This window comes from Camarhynchus parvulus, chromosome 2 (genome assembly GCF_901933205.1).
Source record: "Camarhynchus parvulus chromosome 2, STF_HiC, whole genome shotgun sequence".
In the NCBI taxonomy this organism is placed as follows: domain Eukaryota; kingdom Metazoa; phylum Chordata; class Aves; order Passeriformes; family Thraupidae; genus Camarhynchus; species Camarhynchus parvulus.
In genome coordinates, this window is record NC_044572.1 from 86,472,883 (window position 1) to 86,499,493 (window position 26,611).

Here is a 26,611-nt window from a genome sequence, read left to right on the forward strand (position 1 = left end):
ACTAAAACCAAAGTCTACCTATTGTGATGTAAGAATATAAATGTTAGATAAGGAGAAACAAAAATTAGGGTATTGGTATTTTTCACTGAAGACAGTAATTATTTGTCTAAAAACCTGAGTCATCTGAAAAGGTTACTTTTTATTAGGATAAAGAAGTGGCTGGTTTTTATCATGTGTACACATATCCACCAGCAGGTGCATGCCTTCACTGTGCATTCCATCAAGTGGGTTTTAATTGGACTGAATTTCTTCCAAAATTTCTTTTCATTCAATGTCTCTCATCACTAGCTACAAAGAAAAAAGTATGCGAGAAGATAGTGCAACAGCACATGCAGGAATGTTTTTGTGAAATGGTTCTCAAAAACTCAGTGCTATAATTTTACTCATTATCTCTAATGTTCTTGATAAATTGCTCCATGCACTTGTCATTTTTTCATATACATTTCTGCAAAAGATGAAAACAGTGCTCCACTGCAAGAATATAATTATTAATAACTTAACTTTACACTAAAATGAGTTTCTCCTCTGACTTAGGAAATTAAATACAAACAAATACTGACTGATTTGCAATTAAGCTACAGAGCAGCTCCCTATCCAACATATTCCCTACAGGAGATCACTAACATTCTATTTTGAATTAGAAATAAACTAGAAAAAGAAATTGATATTCCAAAGCAGAGCTTAGAAATTATTTAACACTGTCTCTATATCCAATACTTCTAACTTTTGCTTTTCATGTGCAGAGAACTGCCCAACAGGGCCACCAAAGCTTCATACCGAGTAGCATAAAGAAAGAAGTAATCATCTTTTCTTCACAAAGGGAAGATTGCTTACCTTACATTCACAGGGGTGTGTGGATGCCAGTGTGGCTGAGCAGGATGTATATTAGGATGATACTGAGGCTGCAAATGGAAACATTGAACCTGGTTAATGAAATCATATTAAAGCTCCCAATTAACTTTTAACTTTTATTTTCCTGGTGAACCCTATAAACTCTAGTGCTTCTGACCTTCTCCCATGTCACTGAGCACATAGTGAAGCCTCTTGGTGCTGAGCCTGCTCATTAGGACACTCTCATGGGACAATGCAAAGAAAATTGCTCTCCTGTTTGACAGACAATCTGGCACATCCAGTGCTTCTCATAGAAATCACATCAAAATATGTCAACTTTAATCAAAGGTGGAGAGTAAGAAAGGTTATAAGAGCAGGCTTCAGAAGGTCTCCTGTCTTTGGTGACAGGACTTCCTTCTTATATCCACAAGATCTTGAAGAGAAACAGTAACACAAAATCACTGGTGAGAGTTTTAATAAAAAGTGTTCAGACTAAGTTCTCATGCACATACGGAGTTTGGAAGCTTGCTTTTTCTCAGTACCTACTGTCTGTCAGCAGCACAGATGAAAACCAGGTAATGTTTTCCCTGGAGTGTATTAAAAAAAACCCAACAAGCATTTGACCAGCAGGGAACTCTGTAAGTGTTGTGATGAGGGAGGTAATTGCAACTTGGAAATTGTCACGATCACCTGCTGTGAGAGGCTGCTCTAGACAAAGCTTGCTCACAGAGCAGTCTCCCGGGGCCCATCACATTCTCAGTCCCAAAGGCTTTAACTTGCACAGAAAGAAAAGGAAGGGAAAGAAGACGGCAAATGGAGTGTACTCAGCTTGCAGAGCATCCAAGAACACAGGGGAAAAAAGAGAAACCCAATATGGTGCTGTTTATTTCTGACCGATCAGAAAATTGCACCCCAGAGAAGGAAAAGGGAGCAAAACAGCTGTACACACTATAAAGAGCAAAAATATTTACCATAAAATATGGAAATGACGACATTTTCCTCTGTAACTAGTATGCTCTTACCTGGTAGTTATGGAGTTCCGGAGTATTTTTAGCACTAAGAGAGAAAAAAATTTGCTTTTATGTAATCAATACATCTACATCACAATGTTTTTTAGTTCAGGGAAGTACTACAGAGAAGTAAAATTCATATTCTTAAGGACATCATTATTTTATTCAAGATATACACCATAGCAGTTAAGACGTGAAAGAGTGGTGTAAAATTTGTTTCTTTGCTTTAGATTTAAAAAAACATGAACAAATTATGCTTGATAATGTAGCATAAGAGTAGTTAGCAAAACTGAAGTATGTTTTACTTTAGTCTGATTTCATATATAAAAATAATAAAAGAAATAGATTAAACAATGGAAGCAGACAGACCCTAAGAAGAATCTGGTGATGCATAATGAGACATGCTAAAGCAATTCATTTCACACCAGAGAATCTGTTTCCACAAATCCTAAAGCAGATATTGTCTTCAGTATCCTTTTAGCCTGAAAACAGCAACTGAGAGGTAGAAAAGAGTTGGGCAGTCACTTACCACAGTTGCGCTGCTTTCAAAGGATTGTTTGCTTAAAAAGAAAACAAACACAAAATCTTAAGACAAGTGAAATATCAGCTATTTTGCAGTTCTTGTTGGCTAAAGTGAATCCTTATACAGACATATTTGCACAGAAATGTCTGAATTTCAAGTGCAGCCCTGTGCTTTCTAGTAATCCTGCACAACATCATGAAGTATGAGGCAGACAAATCTCCCTCTGGTCCTGCAAGAGTGAAAGCCCTTTAGAGATGACAGCAGACTAGCAGATTCTTGCTAAATGCCACAACAGGACTTTTGGCAGAGTATGTTCTGCACAACCAGAACACTTTTTTTCTTGTCTTACTGTAGTACCATGCCAATACCATCAAGTCCATTGGAAATCAGAAATCACCCCTTGCAGAAATTGTCACTATCTTACAGAAACCAGAGTATTCACAAAGCTGTCAATGGTCTGTGTTTTACTGCAGGGAACAATGGTGGCCAAAATAGCCCATCAGCTGGGAATCCTGGGAGGCACTGAGTAATCTTGAGGAACAAGGTCTTGGCCTCTGCTTCGGACAGGCTTGGAATGGTGAAGGTGGCAGCTGAGTAACTGGGGTGTGTCATCTCTTTTTCACGACTGTGTGCCTTTCAAGAGAATTGGAAAACTTCTCAGAGAGAAAGTGAAGATCCAACTGACTGCTGAATGCAGGAAGTTAATGACACACTGCAGAAGTCTCAAAAGTGACAGAGCTAGGAGAAAATCCAACCCTTGTGGGCTGCATTTAGGTACAGGGCTTAATGGCCAAAAGTTGCTTGAAAAGACAACAACCGACAGGGAGTTTTTGCATTAACTTAACAAACATGCTGCTGAGCTTTCTAGAAGACATTTACTTGGGTGTGAAAGAAGTTCTGACTGGCTGCAATGGACAAAGAATATAATTAAATATAAGCCACACCTTCTCTCTTCTGCCTCTTTTTCACAGACATAAGTACAGAAGCACTGACACTCAAGGCAAAACCTGCAGGTCTGTCAGATCCTGTTATGGCAAGAATTAAATTTAAAGAATTCATTCTTCCACTTAGAAAATAGCTCACACTATATAGTTGACTCTCATGTCTCACATAACAGCATCTCACAGATTTATTAGATTTGAATTTCAGTTAAACAAACTCCTTCAATGTACTAAGGAAGGAAGCAGGGGAAAGAGCTACAGCCTCTAGAAAGCATGCATGCTTGTCACCCTTTTTCCCCCCACTGTAAATGAGACAAAAATGTCCTCATAATACCACAAGGGCTGCTCATGGAACTGTGGTTTATGTTCTGGGAATGCAAATGAGTGCAAAGACATTCTAAGGGAATGCTATCGCACCCTACTGTGTACAGCAGCCTTGCTCCATACAGCAACTATATCTGCAGGCTCAAGTAATATAGAATTTGGAGAGTTATCCTGCAGTGCTCCTTCCTAGTAGGAACAAAAAGCTCAAGCTTTTTCTACATGGAACAAAAAGCTCAAGTTTTTAAGGACAAATTATAAAACCACAAGAGAAATGAATTCCTTGTCATTCCATTTAAATTCAGCACATCTCAGTTCCCAGGGCAAGCTAGTTAAGGTCAGAGTCTGGACAGGTGAATAACATGTCATTACAGTCAGAAAAGCCACCACTACATAATGAGACTGCCCAATAACACTAAAATTGTCTGGCTAGATAAGCAAGTCAGTGAGGCTTTTAGACACTGCTCCACCTCACATGACACAATCAATTCTTCAAAAAAACATTACATGCTTTGCCTTAGTGGGGTTTCTGCAACTTTTCTTTCCTCCTCAATAGAGCAACAAAAGAAACCATAGGTACCTCCTCCATAGATGGGGGTGGAAGAATTAATTGTAGATAGAGATTAAAAACAGAAGAGGGAAACAACGAACTCTGGCAAAAATATAACTCCATGCACGTTCTGATTTTTTAGGTCATCTGACATATTCTTCTTTTTATAATGTGGTACAGATGTCATGATTGTAATGTGGCATTTATAGGATTTAATGGGACACCTGCATGACCAGCTCAGTGCACAGATGTCTAAAACCACTCACCCTTATAAGTGGAATGCCTCCGAGAGGGGTATCTCTTGCTGGGCCTTCTTTCAAACGTGCTAGTTCTGCGTAACCTCGTCCCATGTGTCGCTTGATATTCTGTCCTCCCACTTAAAACACAGAAACAAACAAAGTAAACTGTTGCCTTCTGCTGGAAGCTGTACCTGCTCCTTGTACAAAGATAAATATATTGCTGTTACTTCACTAAGTACCTGAATCTGAAGCGTGATCCCAGCCTTATGAAGTCGGATCTACTAGATTTACTATTTGCTGGGGCTCGCAATCTGAAGAAAGCGTGGTGCTCCACCGCACACTTCCACAAATGTTTGCACGTTTTGGCACTGTCTAACCGGAAAACAAATGTGTGCTCTTGCTCTCTGCCCTAAATGCAGAAACAAAAGCTTTGCAAGTTGGCATGCATGATATTAGTTATTGTCCTTGGTAGGAGAAACACAGCCTGGGCCAACAGTGTGCTGAGCCTCCCTTGTGTTCTTACCAGCCTGAGCACACACCACACTTTGTTGGATCAGGCTCAAGTAAGGGAAAGAAGTTACCTGTTCATCATCTTCTACAACCACGAGTGTTAGTTTGCTCTTTTTAAAGTCCATTTTTGTGATTTTAGGCCTAAACATAAGAATCAAAAAGAACAGAATTAAAATGATATTAAAATAATTTTATTTCTACAACTGTTTCACAATTGAGAGTGGTACTTCTAACCAGGCCAATCCACCTTGAGATTTAACCTTCAGATTTTAAACTTTGTAGATTCAATTATAAATTACAAAATACAGTCAAGATCCCATTATGCAAAAGAGAAAGATTTAAGCATTTTAACAAAAAGGAATACAACACAAAAGCAGATTACCAAAAGAATAAGCCTATTTTGTTGGCTCCTTCAAAGATCAATATGCCTGTTGGTGTCAGTCCAAGAGCATATTCACAACCATCTCTTCCCTGCAAGCAAGTACAGAATAAATAATCAGTCTGCCATGAGCTGTGTACATTTTAATACAGTAGTATTGCAAAATCCATAGGTCTTAAACTAAACAGTAAAGTTGCCATATTTTTTTAACATTGCAGAGCAGAAGAATATGCAGCTGTATTGGTGCAGAGTGGTATATTTTGGTAACGGGAGGCTTCAGGGTACCCTTTGTGGGAGGAGGCCATGTGCTGCTCAAAGTGGCTCTGAGATCCATGGAGATGGACCCACACCAACACTGCATCCAGGGCAGCCCACACCTCACCTCACCTGTTCAAGTTCCTGCCAGGGGAAGGAGACACAACAGGAAGGAACTGAAGGACACAGGAAAAGGCATAGGAAAGGGATGCTGTGGGAGCAGAGAAGCACCCTTGGGAGGGATGCTGCAGGTGGGAATGACTTCTGAGGGACCTTGGCCCATGGGACAACCCAGACCATAACAAGGACACTCCTCAGGGACTGGCCCACACTAGGGCAGGGGACATCAAAATGATAAAATAGAACATCACATGGATCTTACCTTAACTACATGCATATCTACACCGTACATTTCTAGCCATTTAGCTTTGTTCAAGTAGCACAATTCAGCCTGCGCTGGGCTCTTTCCCCTATGAACATAAAATTCATACTTCATGGTAAAAATTTTTTATCCATTTTAAATGCTTTCAGATTCATTCCCCTAACCCTTTTCTTTGTGTCCTCAATCTTAATGACACTAAATTTTAGCTTATGTTTTTAACCCTCTTCCCTCCAAATGAAAATAAAACAGAGGACTGAAAATGCAAAAAGGTCTAAAATTGTCAATAAGGATGAAAGTTCAGGTAACAAAGCATCACTGAAATGTACCATATTTATTAACAAAAGACAGGAAAAGGAGTCTGCTACCACCCTGAACACAAAATTTGTTTGAATGAAAGAAGAGAGAAAAAAAGATTTTTTTCCAACATAAACAGGAAAAAGACTTGACTTCTTCAATTATTACAAAATAATCTAAAGAAAAGCCATTAAAAAATTAAAACTCACCCCACCAACCTTTCCTAAATTACTGCCTGCAATTTCTAGGGAATGAGAGGGCTCAAAGCCTTTTTACAATACTTCTCCACTGACAAACATAACGCCCACTTCATGCCTGTTGAAAGGATTTGACTTTGGAAGAGAAGAAAACCTGTTGCTAGAGACCCCACTCCCACATAGGTACTCTACCTGCACTCTTTCCATTTCTGAAAAATGTCAAATTCCATTGCTTCAGTCTGGTTTGGTGCAAACCTGAATTCAGACACGAGCTCTGGTGTGTGCTCAGGGTGCTCACACTCTCCCAACTCAGCTGAAATCAATCAATTGAGAAATTAAAAATATAAAGATCTTGGGATGACCAGAACTATTTAATTCCATTATCCCTACAAAGACAAGGATAGTTTGCAAGTTCCTAAACATGTTGCAGAATGCTTTAAGTTAACACCCCATCCCCCCACTCCTGGCCCCAGTAAATTCAAACCAGGTTTCACAGCAGAAGTCAGATAAATGCATTTGCAGGAGCAGAGTAAGGTTGTGGTACAGAATTCTGACATTCAGGAATGTTACGACTGAACCAGCTCAACTAAAGCTGCTTCTCTGGATTTTAAAGCACTTAGAGGAAATAAAGTTTCTATTAAAAACAATCATCAATGCATCTTCTGTTTTAGAAGAGGTGACTTTGAAACTTCCTCTCATTGCATACTTTTCACTCCCTAACACTTCCCATTCTATCGCATGCTTTGTTATTTGTCCCAGGTTAGGACAAATTCAGGAGTTATGTTTCTATTCATGTCAAAACATGAAGGGAATACCTAGTCTCATTAAACCAGTGATAAAGCTGTGTGGATTTTAAAATCACAGTGGTGATGCAATATTCAGATTAATAATTTTAAGGAAAAAATGCTGAAACATTGACACAATTAAGGTGTTACTTTCTACTTATATGCTTAGGCTCTGGTGTTTTCTAGGAGCAGAACACTTTCCAACTCCACTGAGCTCAGCAGGAGATGCAAGTGCTGAGCATTTCAGTGACTGACACGCTAAAAGCCTTGTGTCTGTGACAGCTTTGCTCCTGGAGCCTCTCAGCTGTACTCAGAGGCTGCAGTGTCGCTGCCTCAGGACTGTGTGGCAAGCACCAGTGGAAAATACACTCTTCAGCAATACCATGTGTCACCTGACACATGATGAGATTCCCAACCAGGCCTTTGTCAGTCAGCATTTCTTAACTGTTTACTACTCCTACTACTACTACCAAAATAAAAATAAAATTGAAAAAGCATAGAGGAAAACTAAATCCCTTGAAGAAAACAGTTTTATTCCTTCAGGGCGCTTTTACACTTAACCGCTGCAAAAATTTCAGTCACAGCCAGACTTCAAAAATACTTAACAGGATCCATCAGTAGATAGGGAGCTACATTCAAAATGCAATCTGTTGGCTGATAACACCTACTAGGTGGTTTTGAGAACTTGAGCTTTGCTGAAACATTTAGCAGTCCTGAGGATATTAAAGAAACTGAATTCACTGGTCTTCATTTTTAATTACTGTCTTACACACTTTTTTTTCTCTCAACAGTAATCTTCCATAATGAGTTACAGTATTCTTATCTCTGTTAAAGAAAAGGACATACAGATATCTCAGCTCCATGGCTGTTTCATCAAAGCTGGAAGCCTATTTAACACACATATTATTAGAAATTACTGGCAGTCCAGTCTCCAGGATACAAGAGGAAGCCACAGCAAACACATTAGCAAGGAGGACTTCAAGGGGAGAGAAGAAGGTATGGATCTGAAGTTTGATGTGTTGCCAACCATCTAGGAAAAACATGGGTGATTTCTCTACTATTTAACTGAGAGAGGAGGTGGAGAACAAAGGCTGACTGTGCTGTAAGGAGGATGTATGGGGATGAGAAGAATCATGAGCTTGTAGGACAGAAGATACACAGAGAGGCCCAGCAGCACTCATATTTTGAGATGCAAGGGCACAGCAGAAGACCCACCTCTTCATTTTTGTCTTCATGACATGCTTTGGCTTGGCCCTTTTTTTGGGGGTGGGGTGGGGTGGAAGGTGGGGCAGGTGTATAACACATGCATATACATTATCTGCGTTCTTCAAAAAATAACCTGGGGGACATTTTCAAAAGAATGTTTCCCAGAAAGTTTTTGAAAACTCAAAAAAAAATATATTTCTTTTAAAATATATAGCTGATTCTTTTATACAGAGAGAAAATAGTTTCCAGTATTCCATGAAGATGTCTTCTGATTAGAACTGAAAATTGGAGATGTGAGAAAATGTTTTCCTTTTCAATATAATTAGCAGCCTCAAAAGTATATCTGGTTAAACACGAAGACCATACAACACTAATGATGCAGTTAAAAACTAACTGTAACAGTGAGAACTCAAATTTGATGACAATATTTCCACAGATTATCCCTAAATGAAGCATAATATTACCTATCTGCTTCATATGTTACCCCACACTACAAACCAATGTTACTTGCTACAGAATTTCCTTCAAGGGACTGGCAACAAATCAACAATTTATGTTTGAAAGATGATTCACAAAGAAAAAAAAACCAAACAAAAAACAAACAAACAAAAAAAACCCAAAAAAACCAAACCCTTGGAAATTGCTATTGGAAACCAAGAATTACTTGAACAGAAAAGTCCCTTGATAAAAAAGAGACATGTATGAAATTTAAAGCTTATCTGTGAAAAGACTTTTCTTTCAGAGGGCTCAGACTACCAATGCCTAAATAGCAATTCATAGCTTTTCCCTCACTCTTACGAAAAGCACGCTAAGGAGCAAGACTGCATTTTACAAAGAAAATGTAACCCACTGAGGAGGGAATAATCAAAATTTCATTATACTTTTCTGCTTAATTATGTTTCCAATGTCAATAAAATGTAGCAAACTTGACACCAAAAATACTTATAATTATGTATGCCAGCAAACAGAAGGAATGAGTTGCAATAATGAAATAATTTTGGACAAGCTTATTGCAATGATGTCAAAATAGTGGAAAACTGAAACTGAAAAAAAGAAAAAGACAGCAAAAAAGTATAAAACAATGTTCCCACAGACAGCAAGGGTATTAATTTTGGTAGATAGCGAGACAAATCATAAACATGATGGACATCTACTGTATTGCATTTACACAGTAATCACAGGTGTCAGCTGCTACCCAAAATTTTGAGGCATTAACCTATTATTGTTTGCTTGGTCCTCTTTGCTTGGACCAGATGTGAGGCTACTGGAGCTTTTATCTGTTGAAACATAAGCAACAAATCAAATTTGTACTCCACATTTCCTTCATCTCTAAAAGACAAAAGGAGTCTGCCTGCAGCAGCTCTCTGCACACCTGACAATCACAGTTGTGCCAACTGCTGCAGTAAAACAATCCACTGCCTTAAAATTTATACCTGCTGCTGCTTGGAACTGAATTCCCAGTTTTGCCTGTCAAGTCCATCTAGAATCACTGAGTTACTTCCACTGCTGTATTAAACTAAGCAACTCTGCCTAAGCTCTCTGTGTGCCATGGCCCAAACACCAGTGAAAGAGGAAGAGAATTTTTCATTTCAATTAATGTTGCTACTGATTTGCTTAGAATAGTCCAGCTCACTGCACTTTCTTTTAGAAAAAAATGAACTTGGTTTGAGCTTCGTTACAAAAATTTCCTCCCCATCTGCAAAACAAATTGCTTGAAATGTAACAAATATTTGTATTAACATGCTTGCAGCAACAAAAAACCACACTGTCCTACAACAACATAATGAAACCCAGTGTACTGGAATTGCTTTTACATAGTGAAATGCTGGCTCCTGCCGCTGAGATTTGATTTTAGTTCTTACCCTCCCATGTAATTCTCTCCTTTCCAGTACCTGCCATTCCCTCCTTCCTGCCCTGTAACCATCTCCTGAGTCACCCACTGTGGAGGCTTCCTCTCCCAGTCACAGTTCAGGCACCAGGAAGCCCAAATTCACAGGCACCCACCTCCCACAAACTGTGTGAAGGGCCAGCTGGCTCTTCAGCCTCAAGTGGCAACACTTGTGCATGCACCACAGCTTCTCCCTCAGCAGGGAGCTATTTTGAGCCCTTCTTCCCTGATCAGCCCTGGGTTTCCATGAAACTTTTGTCCAGCCATGCTTTAGAGTCTCCCTCCCCATAGCAGGTGTGCTGATACTGGCTAATGTAGCTCAGGAGTTCTGAACAGAGGCAAGTCAAGAAAATGATCTCCCTACAATTCTCCTCTTTGGCTAAAAGAATGGCATTTATATATGATCAGCAGGAATGCATTAGTAACAAAGGAAAAGAAACCAGAGGGTGAGTTTTTTAATAAATTAGGACAAACCACTTTCAAAAGATTGCGTACCTTGAAGACACAGAGCTGCTAGTTCAACAGCAGTTTCATATGGGCATTTCAGTCTTAAAAACAAAACAAAAAACAAAACTATAAAAATCACATCTCTTGTCAGTGAATTCCTCTTGCAATTAAGCTAAAAAGAAGCCTGATATAAAAACTGGAAACACTAATTTCCACAAACTACTCATGCTATGAAACATCTACAATTAATTGTTACTTGTATATCATTATTTCCTAAGTTGGTACATTCTGATTAGCATTAAACATGATACACTTCACTATAAATCAAGACTGAACTAACAGAGAAAACACTAAATCAACTAAGGAACCATTTTTACATTAACACTGTATTTTAGTTTATAAAGGTTTGAGGTTTTTTATTTCTGTAATTAAAAAAAAAATAGTGCAAGTGTGAATGAATATTGGTCAGGGTAAGACTATAAAAACACAAAGTATTTCTTCAGAGCTGACCTGAACAAAAAGTGTTGCACTTCAACTTTCTCATCCTCTATTTCACCCACCATACTGAAAAAATGTGGCAAGCCCATGTTACATTTTCAAGTCAAAAAACCCAGGACAGTTTTCACTCTCTTTAAACATTTCCATCACCTCATCAATCCATCAAAATCTTTACCCATTCTGTTTGTCAGTAGTACAGTCATGAGACACACAAAGTCCTATATGTCTGTATTCTAAAGAAAAACAAAATGCATCAGGAGATTAACTATTATAAATTCTTTAAATTACAGCTACAAGGGTAAAAAGGTACTTACTTCCCTGAAAGAATGTCTTGCCGGAGCTGTAATACAAACAGGTACCTGACAAATAAAAAATTCAGAAAGTCAAAAGTAATTACAGTGGCATCCTTCTACTTCCACTGGCTGGAAGAATATCCCAATTCATTGAGTAGTAACAGCAGTTTGAATAACTTGCTCTTTACAAAAAAAGGGCCTTTGGGATCACACAGATACACCCTGCAAGCTTCAAAGCTCCCCACAGCTTCCACTAAAATCAAAGAGAAGAACATTTTTTGTCCACTGGTTGTGTTCAGGATGTTGTCCAAAGTCTTACTGTTTAGGATGTGCTCTATCTGAACATACACCACAGCAACCTAAATGTTACCAATACTGCAGTGTTCTCCTAAACTTGGGTCTCACCTTATTCAGGCAGGAATCAAACTACAGTATCTAGAAACAAAACACAGATAAAGGCATGGAGGCTTCAGGGCTGCCTTCTGAAACACAAATACGGAACATGGAAAAAGTCCAAATTGGGCAAAAGGAAAGTTTCATACCAAAATGTCACTTAAAAATAGCAGAGTTCTGAATAAAAGAACTCCATAGAGCTCACACATTTATTTAATACACCAAGTAGGAATTTACAGCCTTCACACTGTTGTAGTATTTTAAGCTGTTGCTTTGCTAATCTTCAGTTGTAGGCATGCTTCAGTGACACCACTCAGAGCTGGGCTCTGAGGCATGCACAAGTGCCCTGGGCCAGACAAGGGGTGTGTAGAGGACAGGAAGGCAGAGGCAGGCTCTGCACTGCTCTGGACACTGTGGGGTGAGGCTTGCAAAGATGAGTGACTCAAGAGAAGAAAGCATGAAGAAAGCATTACTCCTGAGAGCCTAGTAAACACAAACACAGACCTCTCCTGTCTTTACAAAGGGTGCTAGAAAGACAAAGTAGGGTTTTTTTCATCACAGAGAATGTGGAGTGAATGTGGTGAAGGTCAAACAGTTTGAATCAGACAGGGCAAACAGAAATGAAAAGGAAGATCAGAATTTCTCATGATAACACTAGAGCAGAATCAGATTTATCCATGTTAGCTCTTCGGTACATCTCTCATTCACATACTTGGCTAATACCTGACTGCCAATCAAATCTGGGTATTTGCATGTGTAGATTAAGGGTAGACAAGTATACATCCTGTTCTTATTGATAGCCCACACTGATTCACAACTGATAGCCATTGATTCACAATCCCACGAACTCTTCTAAACTTGCAAGACTCTGGGCAGTGCACCTATCAGTTTCAGGGGGCTTGTGCAGTGCTGCAGCCCCGCTGTGGTGGGTATGGCTTACCCTTTTTTCTTTTCTGTGCACAGGCTAGCAAACACTGGCATCTCAACTATTGCTACTACAAAATCAGCAAGATAACTTAGAAAATTCTCCACAACACAAAGTACAGGCACATGCCTCCATTGTTCTTCTAACTAAACTAACTAATCAGGTCTCACACAAGTGCCAGAAGATGTCTTACAAAATGCACTGTATTTCAACTGTGGTTTTAAACAAAAAAAAAAAAAAGAGTGGGTGAAATGTTTTAATGCTTCCCAATAATGTGTTAATTATGAGAATATGATGTCTTTAGCTTCACTAGAAATTGAAGTCTATTAGAAAGCAGATCTCCAGAGGAATTTTGAACACCTCCTACCTGGAAAGTTCACAGTTACTGTTAAGGATGATTTTTCTTCTACTTGGAATGATTTTGAGTATACAGTTATTAATCTTCACTTTTCACTCAATATGCTACATGGAAAATATGATCCAACTAGCAGAAAGACTCTTAAAAAAACCTCCATAAATTGAAAGAATTAAAAATTTAAGAACTATAAAATTCTTAAATTCAAAATTACTTTCCCCAACCAAAAAAGAAAAAAAAAAGGAAAAAAAAGCGCCCCAATTTTTCTTACACAATTTCACAGTGGTTTCTGTCAAGCTTATAATTAAAAGAAATTGTTCACAACACTGAATATTTAGCTGACTAAAGTGTTTTTCTAATTAAAATAGTCTTCTGAAATGTCACCTTTCAGCAATAATTAGATCACAAGGCATCAGAGGTTAATACTTTCAGACAAAATGTCTTACTTGATCATAGCAATGATCACATAGCTCAGAAACCCAATCTCACAGTGACTAGGATCATATGCTTCAGAGCACATAAGAAAGAAATCTTGTGGTAGACAGTAATGCCATAATTTGACCACAGGGGAAATGTAATACTTGTCAGACATGCACTCTGATGTATGAAGACTTACATCAATTTCCAGAAAACACATATTATTCCTACTAATTTAACTACATTTTCTCATTAGAGATGTCCATAAATCATCCAGATTTATGATCTCTTAAGATCTCCTACTTAGCTACGTGAGTGGCAGGGATTTCTATAAGGTAATTATACATTCTATAGGAATATGCCCTTTTATTGAATTATCACTGCTGAACTAACTTGGTAACAGATATTGAAGACCCTGTGTCTCTATCATGAGGTGGTGACAATTAGCCCTTTAATCTTGTCTCAGGCAGTGAAAAAAACCCATGGTGGGCACAGCAGACAGCAGGGAGACAGTAATCATCTGCCTGCAGGCACAAGTTTAATGTAAACATCACATGCACATGAACTACAACAATCAACCATCTTTAAACACCTTAGGCTGATTAGAAGTACACTGATTATTGCCAAGCAAATGAGAAGACACAGAAAGTGCCCTACGGCGAGAGGCAGAACAAAACAAAAGATAAAGTAACATTAAGATAGACTGCTATTATACAGAGAAGACACAAAGTAAGCAGATACAAAAGATAAGTAAACCCCAGCTTCTCCTTTCCCAGCTTTCAGAATATCCTCTGAACCAAGGTGCTATGGATCCACCAAGGTACAGGTCCACAGAAAGAGCCCAGCAGATTGACACTAAAGACTTCCAGAGATTTGTAGAGTGACTTTATACAATGCAGGCTTTTGCTTCACAGAGAACCATGGGGAAGCAGAAGGAATTCAATTAACTGCTAACCCAGAGCTCAAGCTGGCTATTCCCACAATTCTCTACCCTTGGTACCACTATTAAATCACCCCCAAGTCTCAGGGCAGCAGGAACAAAGCAGGGCACTGGCATTTTAGCAGGACATAATGGAAACCCCTCTCAGAGGATGGCAGGCATCAAGAGCAGGTGTCTCCCAGCTGCAGCTTTCCCCACCCAACTCTGCCCTTCTTTGCCAACTTCAAAGCACCAGAACACAGCATCTCCCACACACAAACACGCTTGGAGATGCTATGGATGCTATCTGGCAGCAATTAAAAACATGCCGTTTCTCTGACAGTAGGAAAACACCTAAGAAGGCAGACCAAATGAGCACCCTTAATAAGAAAGCTCGAATCACCTGCTTGCAGTACCCCTACGTGCCTGAGATGTCTCAAATCCCCGTCAGCCACGCACAGTTCCTACCTTGTGAACTCTTCGTGAAGGTTGTTGGGCTCTGACGAGTAGTACTTAATGCGAAAATGCAGCGTGTACGGAGGTCCAACTGCACATGCAGAGATTTGAAATGAGGAGAAAAGGTTTATACTCGCTGCAGTCCTGCCAAGGCAGAACAGTTGCCACACCACCCCACAACCCAAGAGACCCAAAATTAATTACATTTTTCATATTTGTCCAAGAAAATATTTCATGTTTTTTAAATTTAAAAATGCATGCAATAAACAAAAAATATAGATGATTACCATCCTTTTTGATACTCATTAATTCAAATTTATCAAGGCAATAGTCCATTTGGCAAACACATTTTCATCCAAAGAGGGGTGCCTTATAGCAGGCTGTGAATGACAACAGTTTCCAGGTACACTCCCTGATGCTGGGCCCAGGGGGATATGGAAGGAATAGGGAAGGAGAGGGTGATGCTCCTTCTTACCAGGCACAAACACTACTCCAAAAAAAAAACCCCTACCCAACAGATCAGCTTTTGATTGAAACACATGAATTAAAAGAGGTTAGATACATAGACTGAAAAGTTCTGGAGGAGACTCCAGAAGGCACCCATGAACACAGAAAGCTAAAAAATTCCATGGGATTGCAAGAATTGTGTTTCCTAAAGTCAGAAGGTGAATGCTACATCGGACTTCCCATGTAACACAGTAAGTTATCCAGCTACCACGAAACTGTGACCAATGCATCCTTATCTGCCTAACCCTCATCTTCGGACCAGCTGCCTGCTGATGTATTAATTGATGGAAAAATTACTTTTCCTCACTTTTCTAAGGTATTCTGTAACACCACATCAACAAGCAAACACGTGCCTGTTAATGATCCTTCCACTAAGTTATATGCAGCTAACTAGAGCTTTGATTCTGTCTCTGTTAGAGCTCCTGTAAGTCAGGCTATAGCACCCTGAGCTTACAGCTCGGCACCACTGGTGAGGTCTCCAAAGGTAAGAAAATGACTTGGAAAAGACGGCAGTGAGCAACATTCATCATGAAAGAAGAACTCTTCACAAAGCATCTGCTGAATTCAAGGTAAAGGAAAGTAACCTGTTGTGAGACAGACCTTTACAACACCCAACAAATTGCTTCCCTCTTCAGCATTCCTCAGAGCCATGATTTGCTGAATTCTTTTTAAAACAGGCTCTTCACACATTAAAAACAGACCAAAAAACGCAACTAAATTGGCTGAAGGTCTTACATAATCACTGATTTTCCAGGACAAGGCTATTAGAGAAAGTGCAGCTGCAAACCAGCTAGTCACGTAAGGTAAAGCAGTCTGTTATGTGATGAAAAGGGGAGAGAAAGCCAAATAGCAAAAACCTTACCCCTAGCAGCTATCTTCACCATGGATCCTAGCAGGCTGACACCCACACACCATGGGGTGTCAGCAAACTATCCTAAAGGCCTCTGAAGAACTCCACTGTTTACAAAAATCATCTAGATACTTGGGTACTTATCAAAAAAAAAAAAAAAAGGCAAAGCACCACTGAAGCAACCAGCACCTATCTCCGTGAGGTCCTCCAAGGAGGGGCAACAATCTTCTTGAAAAACACATTCTAATCTCACAGAAGCATGGCCCATGACTGTTGCCAACTGCAGTGTTGTAACAAAACGTTCATGCCAATGCTGTACTGTACCCAAGCCTGCAGCCAGATTATCAAAAATCCAGGAGCTACTTCCCTGCCTTAGACAATTTTCACAGAAAATACAGTCCACCAACCCCTCCATACAAAACTACCTTTGATGAAACAGCAGCTATTTCAAAACTACATTTGACAAAACAGAAGGTATTTCTGCTAGTTTAACTCTTAAAATAATAATCTGGAAAAAATTAAACATTAATCATTACACAATGAAATATTTTCTATTCACTCTCTGAAAGAAATTGCAGGATATCTGTTCTGGATCAGAAGCAGTGACAGGAACGGCGATCTGTGTCCAGGCAACCCAATTTCACAGATCAGACTGAAATTACCTGGCAACCTACTCTGCCTTAGACAAACAGCACAGGTTTAATAAGGGCTTCTGAAGGCCTGGCTACTGCTTAATAAGTGCTCTTGCCTTTAGACATAATACAGTCAGCCAATTACCCATTAAATGAGAACTATTTTCTAAGGAATATTTATTCCATTAAAGGCCATATTTAAACATTCTCTATAATGTTCTAATACACTAAATTCAAATTCTTTAGGAAGTAACAAAATAAACAGGCAGAGACACAGTACTTACTTTTTATTTGCTTCTTAATGAATTTTGAATGGTCCAACCAGTGCTAAAAAAAGAAAATCCACACTTAGAAGCAGTTCCACTTCAAGATTTTCTTGACTTCATAAACTGATTACAATAAAATTTAACAGATAAAAATCTGTTATAAGGAAATAGTGCCATATTTATCTTCTAAACTTCTCATATTGGTGAAAGTGTTTATTGGCATGTTTAATAACTTCCCTTCTTCCACATGGGAAAGCTTGATTTTTAAATTCATCAGTACTGCCAGGGAAGCCACTCTTCCAGAGAAGAAGCTTCAAGATGCAAGGCCACAAAGCAGTGGTATGTAAGGAAGGTACCCTTTTGCCCCAAACCCCTGAGTTTCAGCCTCCTTTGAACCTCTGTTTGATGGAGACCCTCCAGAGCCTGTACTATCCCGCCTTCCACTGCTCCATAGCCAAGTTTTTTCAAGGTAAGGATGGAGACTTAACCCCATTAAAAGCATTTGGGAAACACTGATGTACACCCCACCCCTCTTCCTTTTTAAAGTAAGGCAGAAGATCTGGAATAGTGCAAAAACAAAAACAAAAACATCTGATTCCCAGCAAAGTGTACGCACTCTCTTGTCAGTATAAGTTTCATCTACAGAAAGGCAGCAATAAAACACAATCTGGTGTAAACTGAGCTTAAATCTTTGACAGTCTCTGCTCAATGTCCTACAGAAGGCTGCAATCTTGTTTGAAGTAACTCCATGTAAATGATTCTGTCATACAAAGTGGTAAGAGAGTTTTGGATTTCTTTGAAATAAGTGATTTTCTATCTTTAAATATATTTTAAAATTATGAACTAGGTACTATGAAACAAAATCTTAGGAAAAAACTTTCCTCCTTTTTTGCTATTAAAGAATTAACGTTTCCAGAAAAAGGAAAATCTCTCAATTACAACTCATTGTTACACCATCACCATGCTACTATGGCTGAAAAAATGTCCAAAATTATTTGTTGTTTAGTAATACCAGTATTTATTTACTAACTATGTTCTAAACCAAGGCAAAATTTTATCACAGGTATATATGTGTACAGATCAAAAGTCTGACAGCTTACAAGCCTTAAGGTAAATAAATCTCACAAGAGGGAGAAAGAGAAATGGAACAATGATTCTGAAGGTGATTTTTTTTGCAGGAGACATGGAAGACTCTCTTAGATGAGGCTGCCAAGAAATCAATTCTTATAATCCCTAATCTGGTAGAAATCTCTACCAGAATGGAAATAAAAAATTACAGCAGCTCATATAAATACAATCTTTAGAGTGGCAAGGAATTTACTTTGTCTCTATTTTGCTCTCTTATGAAAAATTACAGCCTTGTGAAATTTCAAATTTTTGATAAGGAAAGAAATATCAACATTGAAACCTTGCCTTTTTTTTTAACTGAAATTATATAAGTCTGTTATTTTCATAGCTCCAGGGCACGTAAATTTTTTATTCTTCAAACACCTAGCTGTGAAAATGTCTATTTAATATTTATTTTGGCAAAAGAAAAGTCCCTCAAAGACAAATATAATTAATGCATTAAAAGAAAAGTTTTTCATGTAGAAAAACATCTATAATACATGCTAAAACCTGCTGTTAGTACCATGTTCTGGAACAAGCACTGCACAACCTGAACTGTAATAATTCCCAGTAAAAAAACAGCTGATAGTCCCTTTTCTTGGCATGTGGTCTTTAAGGTACATTAAAGCTCAAATACGAGTAAGTTTCAAACTGATTATTTGCAAGTGCAAATACTTCAAGTAACGGCTTAAAAAATACCTAACAAGACTCCAGGAACTGCTTGTGTAGACCATTAAGTGAGACCACAGCTTAGACAGGAGCTATCATCACTCTCTGTACCTAAGCAGCCAGAGGCAGGCGGCTCCAGGAGATAAAGCATAGCAAGCATTAAAGTCACCTCTCTTCAGAAGCAACAGTGAGCTGCTGTTTCACCCCCATCCTGCACTGCACATCAAGTGTGTGATGTGCCACCACACAGATCATAAACACAAAGACTGAGGTAGGGCATGGACTGACAGCATTATTGGCCCAGAGCTCCAAGGCCTGGAAGCTTTCATGCAGATTTATGAACCAACTCCAATTTCAGAGTCAGATATTTTGTGCAATTTCTGTGAAAATCAGGCTGAATTTTAACACTTCTTTGCCTCAGATAATGTCAGAGGGCTTCTTCACACTGTGTACCATACCAGCCTTCCAAATGTCCCTCTGAGCTGAAAAAAAAATAATCAAAGCATTCTAGCTAAAGCCTAAAATAGGTCTGGGCTTGGCTACATACTGCTTGCTGACTCAATTAGAGGGAAGAGAAAGCAATGAATTCTGAAGTCTCACTAGGAAGCTGAATAAAACCAGAGGAGCCTTGCTCTTCCCTCAGCATCTAAGACTATCTCTGCCTATCTTGCGCTCTGGCTAAATGACCATACATAATTTCAGGATCTGGACTCATCAAAGAAACTTAACTATGGATCTCACAGTCCTATGGACCAGGACTGACCAGACTCATTTCAACCATACCTCAACATAATCCCTGTATCCTGTTTGGATTTGGAAATATCAGTGCAGAACAGGGAAGAGGAAAGGGATTAATTGCTTTAGGACTGTGTTATGATAGGAAGACAGTGTCTAAACTACTTTACCCATAGTAAGGGAAGAAAAACCCAAACCTGATCAAACTGCAGGCAATCAGAATTCTGTGATTATTCTAGAACAGAACAAGTAGTTCAGCTGGAAGGGACCTACAATGACCATCTAGTCCCACTGCCTGACCACTTCATGTTAAGGGCATTGTCCAAACATCTCTTTAGACTGACAGGCTTGGGACATCAATTACCTCTTTAGGAAACCTGTTCCAATGTTTGACAACCCTCTTGGTAAAGAAATGCTTCCCAATGTCCAGTCTGAACATCCCGTGATCCAGCTTTGAACCATTTCCATGCAGCCTTTCCATGGATACCAGAAAGGAGAACTCAGCACCTCCCTCTCCACTTCCCATCATCGGCTGTAGAGACCACTGTGGTCTCTCCTTTAATATTTTTCAGGTAAACTGGAAGGTCAAATGCTGGATTAAGTCCCATTTATTCCTCTTTAATCTCAGCAAAACTTCTTTGCTCTATCAAATGAATAATGCTTCCTATGGTATTAACTGACGTGACACAGGAGCCATTGACTGGATTCATGTGTTGAAAACAAACACCAATCAATTCCGCATGAAAGAAGCAATATTTAAAAAATATAATTTCTTAAAATACTGGAAGCGTGTATTTAACTCAGCATGATCTCCTGTTGATCACTCACTTCATCAAAGTGAAGAGGAGAAAATAAGTAGCTCAGCATTTCCTAATGGTAGTAGCCAGTATTTTCTCAAAAGAGATATACAGCATGGGAAGGATACATTCATGTTGAAATACAGCAGATAAACTACAGCTGCTAAAGCAGTCAGGTTGTGAGGACCACGTGAGTGCCAAATGAAGACTGAAAGGAGGATTTCCACAGCCTGACACAATCCCACAATCACACACCTGAGCTTGTAAATACCACCACCTCTCTACTTGCTTCCTAAAAGAATGAAAATTCCTTGTCTTGATTGATACAGCCCTCAAAGGTGACCTGAAAAGGAAAAAAATTGCATTTGACCCTTTTTGACTGGCTTTCTTTGCTAGTTTAAAATGCATGAAGAACATCTTGAATAGACTGTTCTCCCTTATGCTTATTTTTATATTTAACTATCAGTAAGAGGAAGCCCATTTTTACTGATAGTTTTATTTGTCCTCTGAAAAATATCGGTTGAAAGCTTTCTCAAGTCATGCCTGGAGGTACAAGAGAGAGAATCATGCTCAGTGATAAAGTTCAGAAAAGAAGATGTGCTAAACAAAAGCCGGCACCTTTAAACCAAAATTCAATTATCCCTTCAGCTGTCTTCTTGCTTTCTGGTTTCCTAGGCACCTGAATCCTACCAAGCTGCCTGCCATTACTCACACAACGTTCTAAAGCAGAGAAGTTAAAAAATGTATGTATCACATGGAGGAAGGAAACACCAAAAAATCAAGCCAATAAAAATTCTACCCACCAAACCACAGTTTGGGGATTTCTCTACATTTTTAGATTTAAAAGGGAGCTAAGGAGCAAAAGCGCTCTTTGCTTTTGCAGGTCACCTTCCAACATTATTGTGATAGTAACAGAATACCAAATGAGAACTGGGGTTATGTAGAAACTCAGAGAGTACACAAACATATACTAAGAAACAGGATACTCTCCCAAGAGTTCACAATGTAAAACAATGAGATATTGTTCTCATGTTCCTCTAATCCCTCCTACTAACTTATGCTTCTCCTGAAAAGGAAGGCTCACCTGACTGGTGACTTCAGCTGCCTACTGAAAGGCTGTAGAGAAGATGATTGACACCTCTCAGAGGTATTCCATGGCAGAAGGATGAGTGGCACCAGACTCAGGAGAAATCCCAGCTAGACAGGAAGACTGTCACCACGAGGCTGTTCAGACAAAGTACAGGTGCCCAGAGGGACTGTGGAGCCACTGTCCTTGAGGGTATCCAACCTGACTGAACAAAGCCCCAAGAAACCAGATACAACTGAAGCTGCTATGAGAACCTTGGATAGAGACACCCCTTTCAACAGACAAGACCTGCAGGCATTTTTCAGGATGCTGCTCTACAATCTCACCTACCCAACTTGAAAGAAAAAAAGGAAAAAGGGAATGCACTTCTACTCAAATAGCATTCACATTATAAAGCCAAGCTGGGATTAAATAGCTGAAAAATTTGCATTTGGGCTCAGATGAGACCAGCTTTTCACAAAATAGTGGCAGGATCTTGGAGGGGTTTCAGTCTCAGCTGGCCAGTTTTGATTTAGACCATCTTCAAACACTGCTGTCAGCATCTTGTTGAACAGGGCCCTGGCACAGTGGTACAGAACCAAATCAACACCGCTGGAAGTGCGAGGACCAACCTGATCCAGGTGCAAAGGTTTGTCAGTTTTCTAAGTTGTCCCTGGCCTGAACAAGGCAGACCAGCTGCCCCTTCAGCTGCAGCTCCCATGCCAAGCTCTCTCTTGCCCTGTGAAGAAGGGCTGCCGCCTTCCACAAGTCAGACACAGTGGGACAGTGCAGGCAATGCAGGGTGCAAGCAGAGCTGTCCAGCAGCAGAAGGGCAGATGGAGCTGTGATAAAGCTTGGGAAGTACAAGGCCACAGATGCTAATTCCAGAGCCATGAGGGCACTGGTAGACCTTAATGGGTCTTTATCAGCCCTGAGACCTCCACATGTTGGGTGGCATTCATGGAAGCCTGGCCTGTCCCAGTCTGAGTCAGCACAGAGCCATCTCAGAAGCATCCTGATAAATGATGTGGTTTAACTGCAGACCAGATAAACTAACCAAGAATAATAGAGAGATGTAAGGACATCCTTCAAGACCATTAGCCTATCCTAATTCATATCCATGTGATAACCAAATAATATTTTGCTTTACAGACTTGACAGAAGTAAAAGACAGAATTATATAAAAAATATATTAAAAACTTTCCTGGTCTAGTATATTTCTCATTAGATTTACTTTACAGACAATGAAAGCAGATACCACTCCAGATCAATTCTAGCAATTTACTTTTAATTTTGATGCCTATGTCCAAACGTGCAAAAATAAACTGAAGGGATTTTTAACAAGTAGGCAACAAACCTGACTATATCAGCGGAAGAAAGCTGAGAAATCACTTCAGCTTATGCTCCAACCACACACAAAGACAAAAGAAAGCAGCACAGACTGTTTGCTGTCCCAGAGAGAATTCTTTACACACAGGAGAGAGGTGCAGAAGCGTCACTGACAGACAACACAACAACCACCTGCCCTGTACGCCTGCTTCTCAAGTCTGTGTCAGAAAAACGTCCTCCCAAAACAGCAGGTGCTACTGGAAGACTAAAGACTGGAATGTGTTAGTGTTTTGCAGTCTTTCACCAAGTGTTCACAAACCACTATACAGATTTGGACAGCAACAGATGGAAGTGTTCCACATTCATCAGGTGTTCTGCATTGCTGTGGAGTCAGCCACACTGCCTGTGTCCAGTTACTGAACTGGCATCCCTATCAGTGCCACAATTAGAAACTGAAGCATCAAGTGCTGTAGGGTGTTCTACAGCTTTTGGGACCCTCCATCTGTGACTGGCATTTTTTGCTCTTGGCTACAATCCACAGACACATCCTGCAACCACCACAGTCCCAAAGTGCTCATCATCCAGAGGAACAAGAGAGATTCAGGGAAGGGAAACTGAGTCACAGAGGAACTTTTCATGGGGAAAATAGCATGTTTCTAACAGTAGCAGAAAAGGAAACACTTAGCATTATCAAAATTTTTACCAGTGTCCCTTCTTCCCCACATCCAGTATATTGAAAAAAAGGCTTGTCCCTATTTTCTTCTGCTTCATGAACACTTGTTAAAGTATTAAGAAGTACAAAAGGAAAAAGACTCCCAGATATCACACTATGAGGCTAATTGACTGGTTTGAACTGCTCATTTTTCCCCATCCCTCACATCATAAGAAGCCACGGCAGTAGTATCAAAAGCAGCAGCTGAAAAACCCGATCAATAAGCCCTTAAAAGAAAATTCAGATAGATACAGCAGAGGCAGTCATAATGAACCAAGGCCCTTACAAGCCCCTGTCCCAATACCTGAAACATCCAGGAATCTAGTTCTTGATGTGTAGAGGAAACAAAGGTACTGACATTATTTGTTGTCCAGCTTGCCTCCTACCTGCCCCCCAGCACTGCTGAAATCCTTTGTCCTGAGTCATACAGGGTCCTGACTCTCAGAAAAACCTGGCCAGAAGGCAGTCTTTCATAGAGGTGAGGATCTCAGTGTCAGAATCAGTGCATCCTGACACACTGCTGCTGGTCAGGACCACTCTGGGGAACACAGTTTTGGCCAATTTTTTAGCTCTTGTTTTTTTTTTACTTGGAGCAATTGCTTTCATGCAAGCCCATTTCACTTCTACACAACCTTCTCCATGTCCTCCTTCCATTGTCTTCTCACCTCTTGCATCAAAACCCAATTTAAAAATTGGTCAATACTGAGAAGTTCAGATGCAAACAGGACAATTCACTGCAGGTTGGTCCTGGCACTCATTTTCTCAGGGAATCCTGGTCCCCACCATAGCCATGGGCAGCACCTGCAGGAGGCACAGGGTGTCCTCACTCATCATTCTTGCTGTACACACAATGTAAATCCAGTGCTTCCCAATGTGCCAGATACACTGGCTGCAACCACACATCCTCCAAAGGGTTCAACTGGTTGCAGGGCACAGCTGGGAAAGGCTGTTCCATACAGATCTTCTTTAATCTAAGGGGTCTTTGTGACATTAGAGATCAGACATAAAGGACTTAAATGACTTAGAGGATCACTGAAAGAGACACATGTGAGAAAAAGGGCAATTTAATTCTTTTGCTTCCATCCATTCCCAGGGATGACAGCAGCTCATTTGCACAAACTAAAAAAAAAAAAAATGAGATTTCAAAGACTTATCTTAAAAATCCTTACCTTTCAATTACTCTGTGATTGTGACCAGAAACAAAATTATGATGGAAGCAAGCAAATTCCAAGCTAATAAACATGGACAATCCTTCAGTTACAAATTCTTGTAAAACACAGGAGGGGCTGGGAGGATATCCATGTTTTGGCATCAAAGGACAGAAAACTGGAACAAAGAATGCAACTGTAGAAATGGGGATATCTAAATCTTGAGAGACCCTATAAAATATAGAGCTCAGAAGAAGCTGTTAACAACAGAAAGCCTTTTTTTTATTAAGATTATTTAGAATAAGAGAAAGAAAGGACACTCCTGGATTGAAAATGAATAAACATCAGCTACCAATGGTCAAAAATAAGTGTCAAAAACCCAAACCAACCATTGAAAACGATGCATGCAACCAACTCCTACAAAGATCAGTGAAATATTTCCCCATGGCAAGTGAACTTCCATAGTATGGTCTCCCAAGATTTTACTATTGCTATTCCCAACCTCAGCTGAAGTTTTCAAGGCCTCCTGCTTTGCTGGAAAACATAGACTGTAGTAAAAGTAAACTGAAAACCCAATAAGCTTCGCATTTTCTCTAAACCACTGCAGAGACCTCCAACATCAGAGTGACACCCTTCAGTCACCCCAAGCACTACATCTCGGTTGAAGTTCTGTAACAGCTAGAATAAAAAACTGTTTTCTTGTATTAGAGTATTTGTACTTCCAGAGTTAATAGCAAGTAACTCAAAATACAGCAGTACACTAAGATTTGTTTCAGAATAAACTATAAGATGATTATCTACATCCTTCTATCCTTCTGCATCCTTCTGATGGATATCTTCAAAGAGGACAAGATACAAACTAATGCTGAGTTCACTGAATAGGCATTACAGTATTTTCTGCATTACTGCTGACATCTTGCTTTTTACAGCTTTATGATGGGATTTGTATTAAAAATAAGCTGTTCAAACAATTAAAGTTTTTTCTCTCTCAAAGCAGATAAACTCTAATCATGATTTTGTTTTCTAAATCACAGCTATCAACACTGCTTGTCCCAGCTCTCTGGCAAAGTTACAGGACTGCAGGAAATAGTGAACTCAAGAGCTGCTGGCCTTGGAGCACACAGAAGCAATCTCCACTATTCAAAGACTATTTTGTGCTCTCACTTGTAATGGTGGCTTAAAGATGTTTAGCCCTTAACAGTACATACTAAAGACAAAGGCTTAGAGCCTCAAAGGGGTTTACACAGTTTTAATCTCCCAGTCCCCCACTTGGCATTGTGTGTCTGGGCTGGCACTAAGCAGAAGTTCATGGAGGCGAGGCATTAATTGCTGTGCAAACAAAAAGAGCAGGTCACAGGTTCAAAACAGATGAAGAAAGGCTCTTAAAGCATGAAACCTTTTGGCACAGGATGCTGGGCAAGATAAAAGCTTGTGCCTTGAAGTTCTCTAAGCTCTACTCTCTGCCCAGCTTGACCCAGACCAAAAAACACAAGAGCCAAGTAAGAGCTTTTGGCCTTGCATTTCATGGAAGGTAAAAAACTTTGCCCTCAACAGTGCTCTTAATTCAGGAAACCACAACCCTACCACCAAAGCCCTGCAACCAGAGTTGGCTTTCTTCAGACCCCCCAGCAGCTGTTCACAGCCCTCATCCCTCTTGCACCTGTAGATGCATCAGGTACTTACCTCCTTAAAAGAGCAAAGAAATAGCAAACAAAGCTGAAACACTTGCATGTATAGATAGCCACATTGTGCCCTCAACACCAGTGAGAGAGCTACATA

At 39.7% G+C, this 26,611-nt stretch overlaps 1 protein-coding gene across 2 annotated transcripts in view; it reads right to left on the reverse strand.

Moving 5' to 3' along the window:
• Positions 1-26,611, reverse strand: part of EPB41L4B (erythrocyte membrane protein band 4.1 like 4B) — a 164,714-nt gene that overhangs the window by 84,914 nt on the left and 53,189 nt on the right. For both annotated transcript variants that reach the window (XM_030943783.1, XM_030943782.1), the window contains exons 3-15: positions 17,288-17,330; positions 15,027-15,105; positions 11,571-11,615; positions 10,807-10,859; positions 6,625-6,745; positions 5,942-6,029; positions 5,308-5,396; positions 4,997-5,066; positions 4,655-4,824; positions 4,443-4,552; positions 2,371-2,401; positions 1,854-1,887; positions 835-902 (exon numbers count right to left, since the gene is read on the reverse strand). In XM_030943783.1, coding sequence (XP_030799643.1) covers positions 835-902; positions 1,854-1,887; positions 2,371-2,401; positions 4,443-4,552; positions 4,655-4,824; positions 4,997-5,066; positions 5,308-5,396; positions 5,942-6,029; positions 6,625-6,745; positions 10,807-10,859; positions 11,571-11,615; positions 15,027-15,105; positions 17,288-17,330 — 1,001 coding nt within the window. The remainder of the gene's footprint in view (positions 1-834; positions 903-1,853; positions 1,888-2,370; positions 2,402-4,442; positions 4,553-4,654; positions 4,825-4,996; positions 5,067-5,307; positions 5,397-5,941; positions 6,030-6,624; positions 6,746-10,806; positions 10,860-11,570; positions 11,616-15,026; positions 15,106-17,287; positions 17,331-26,611) is intronic.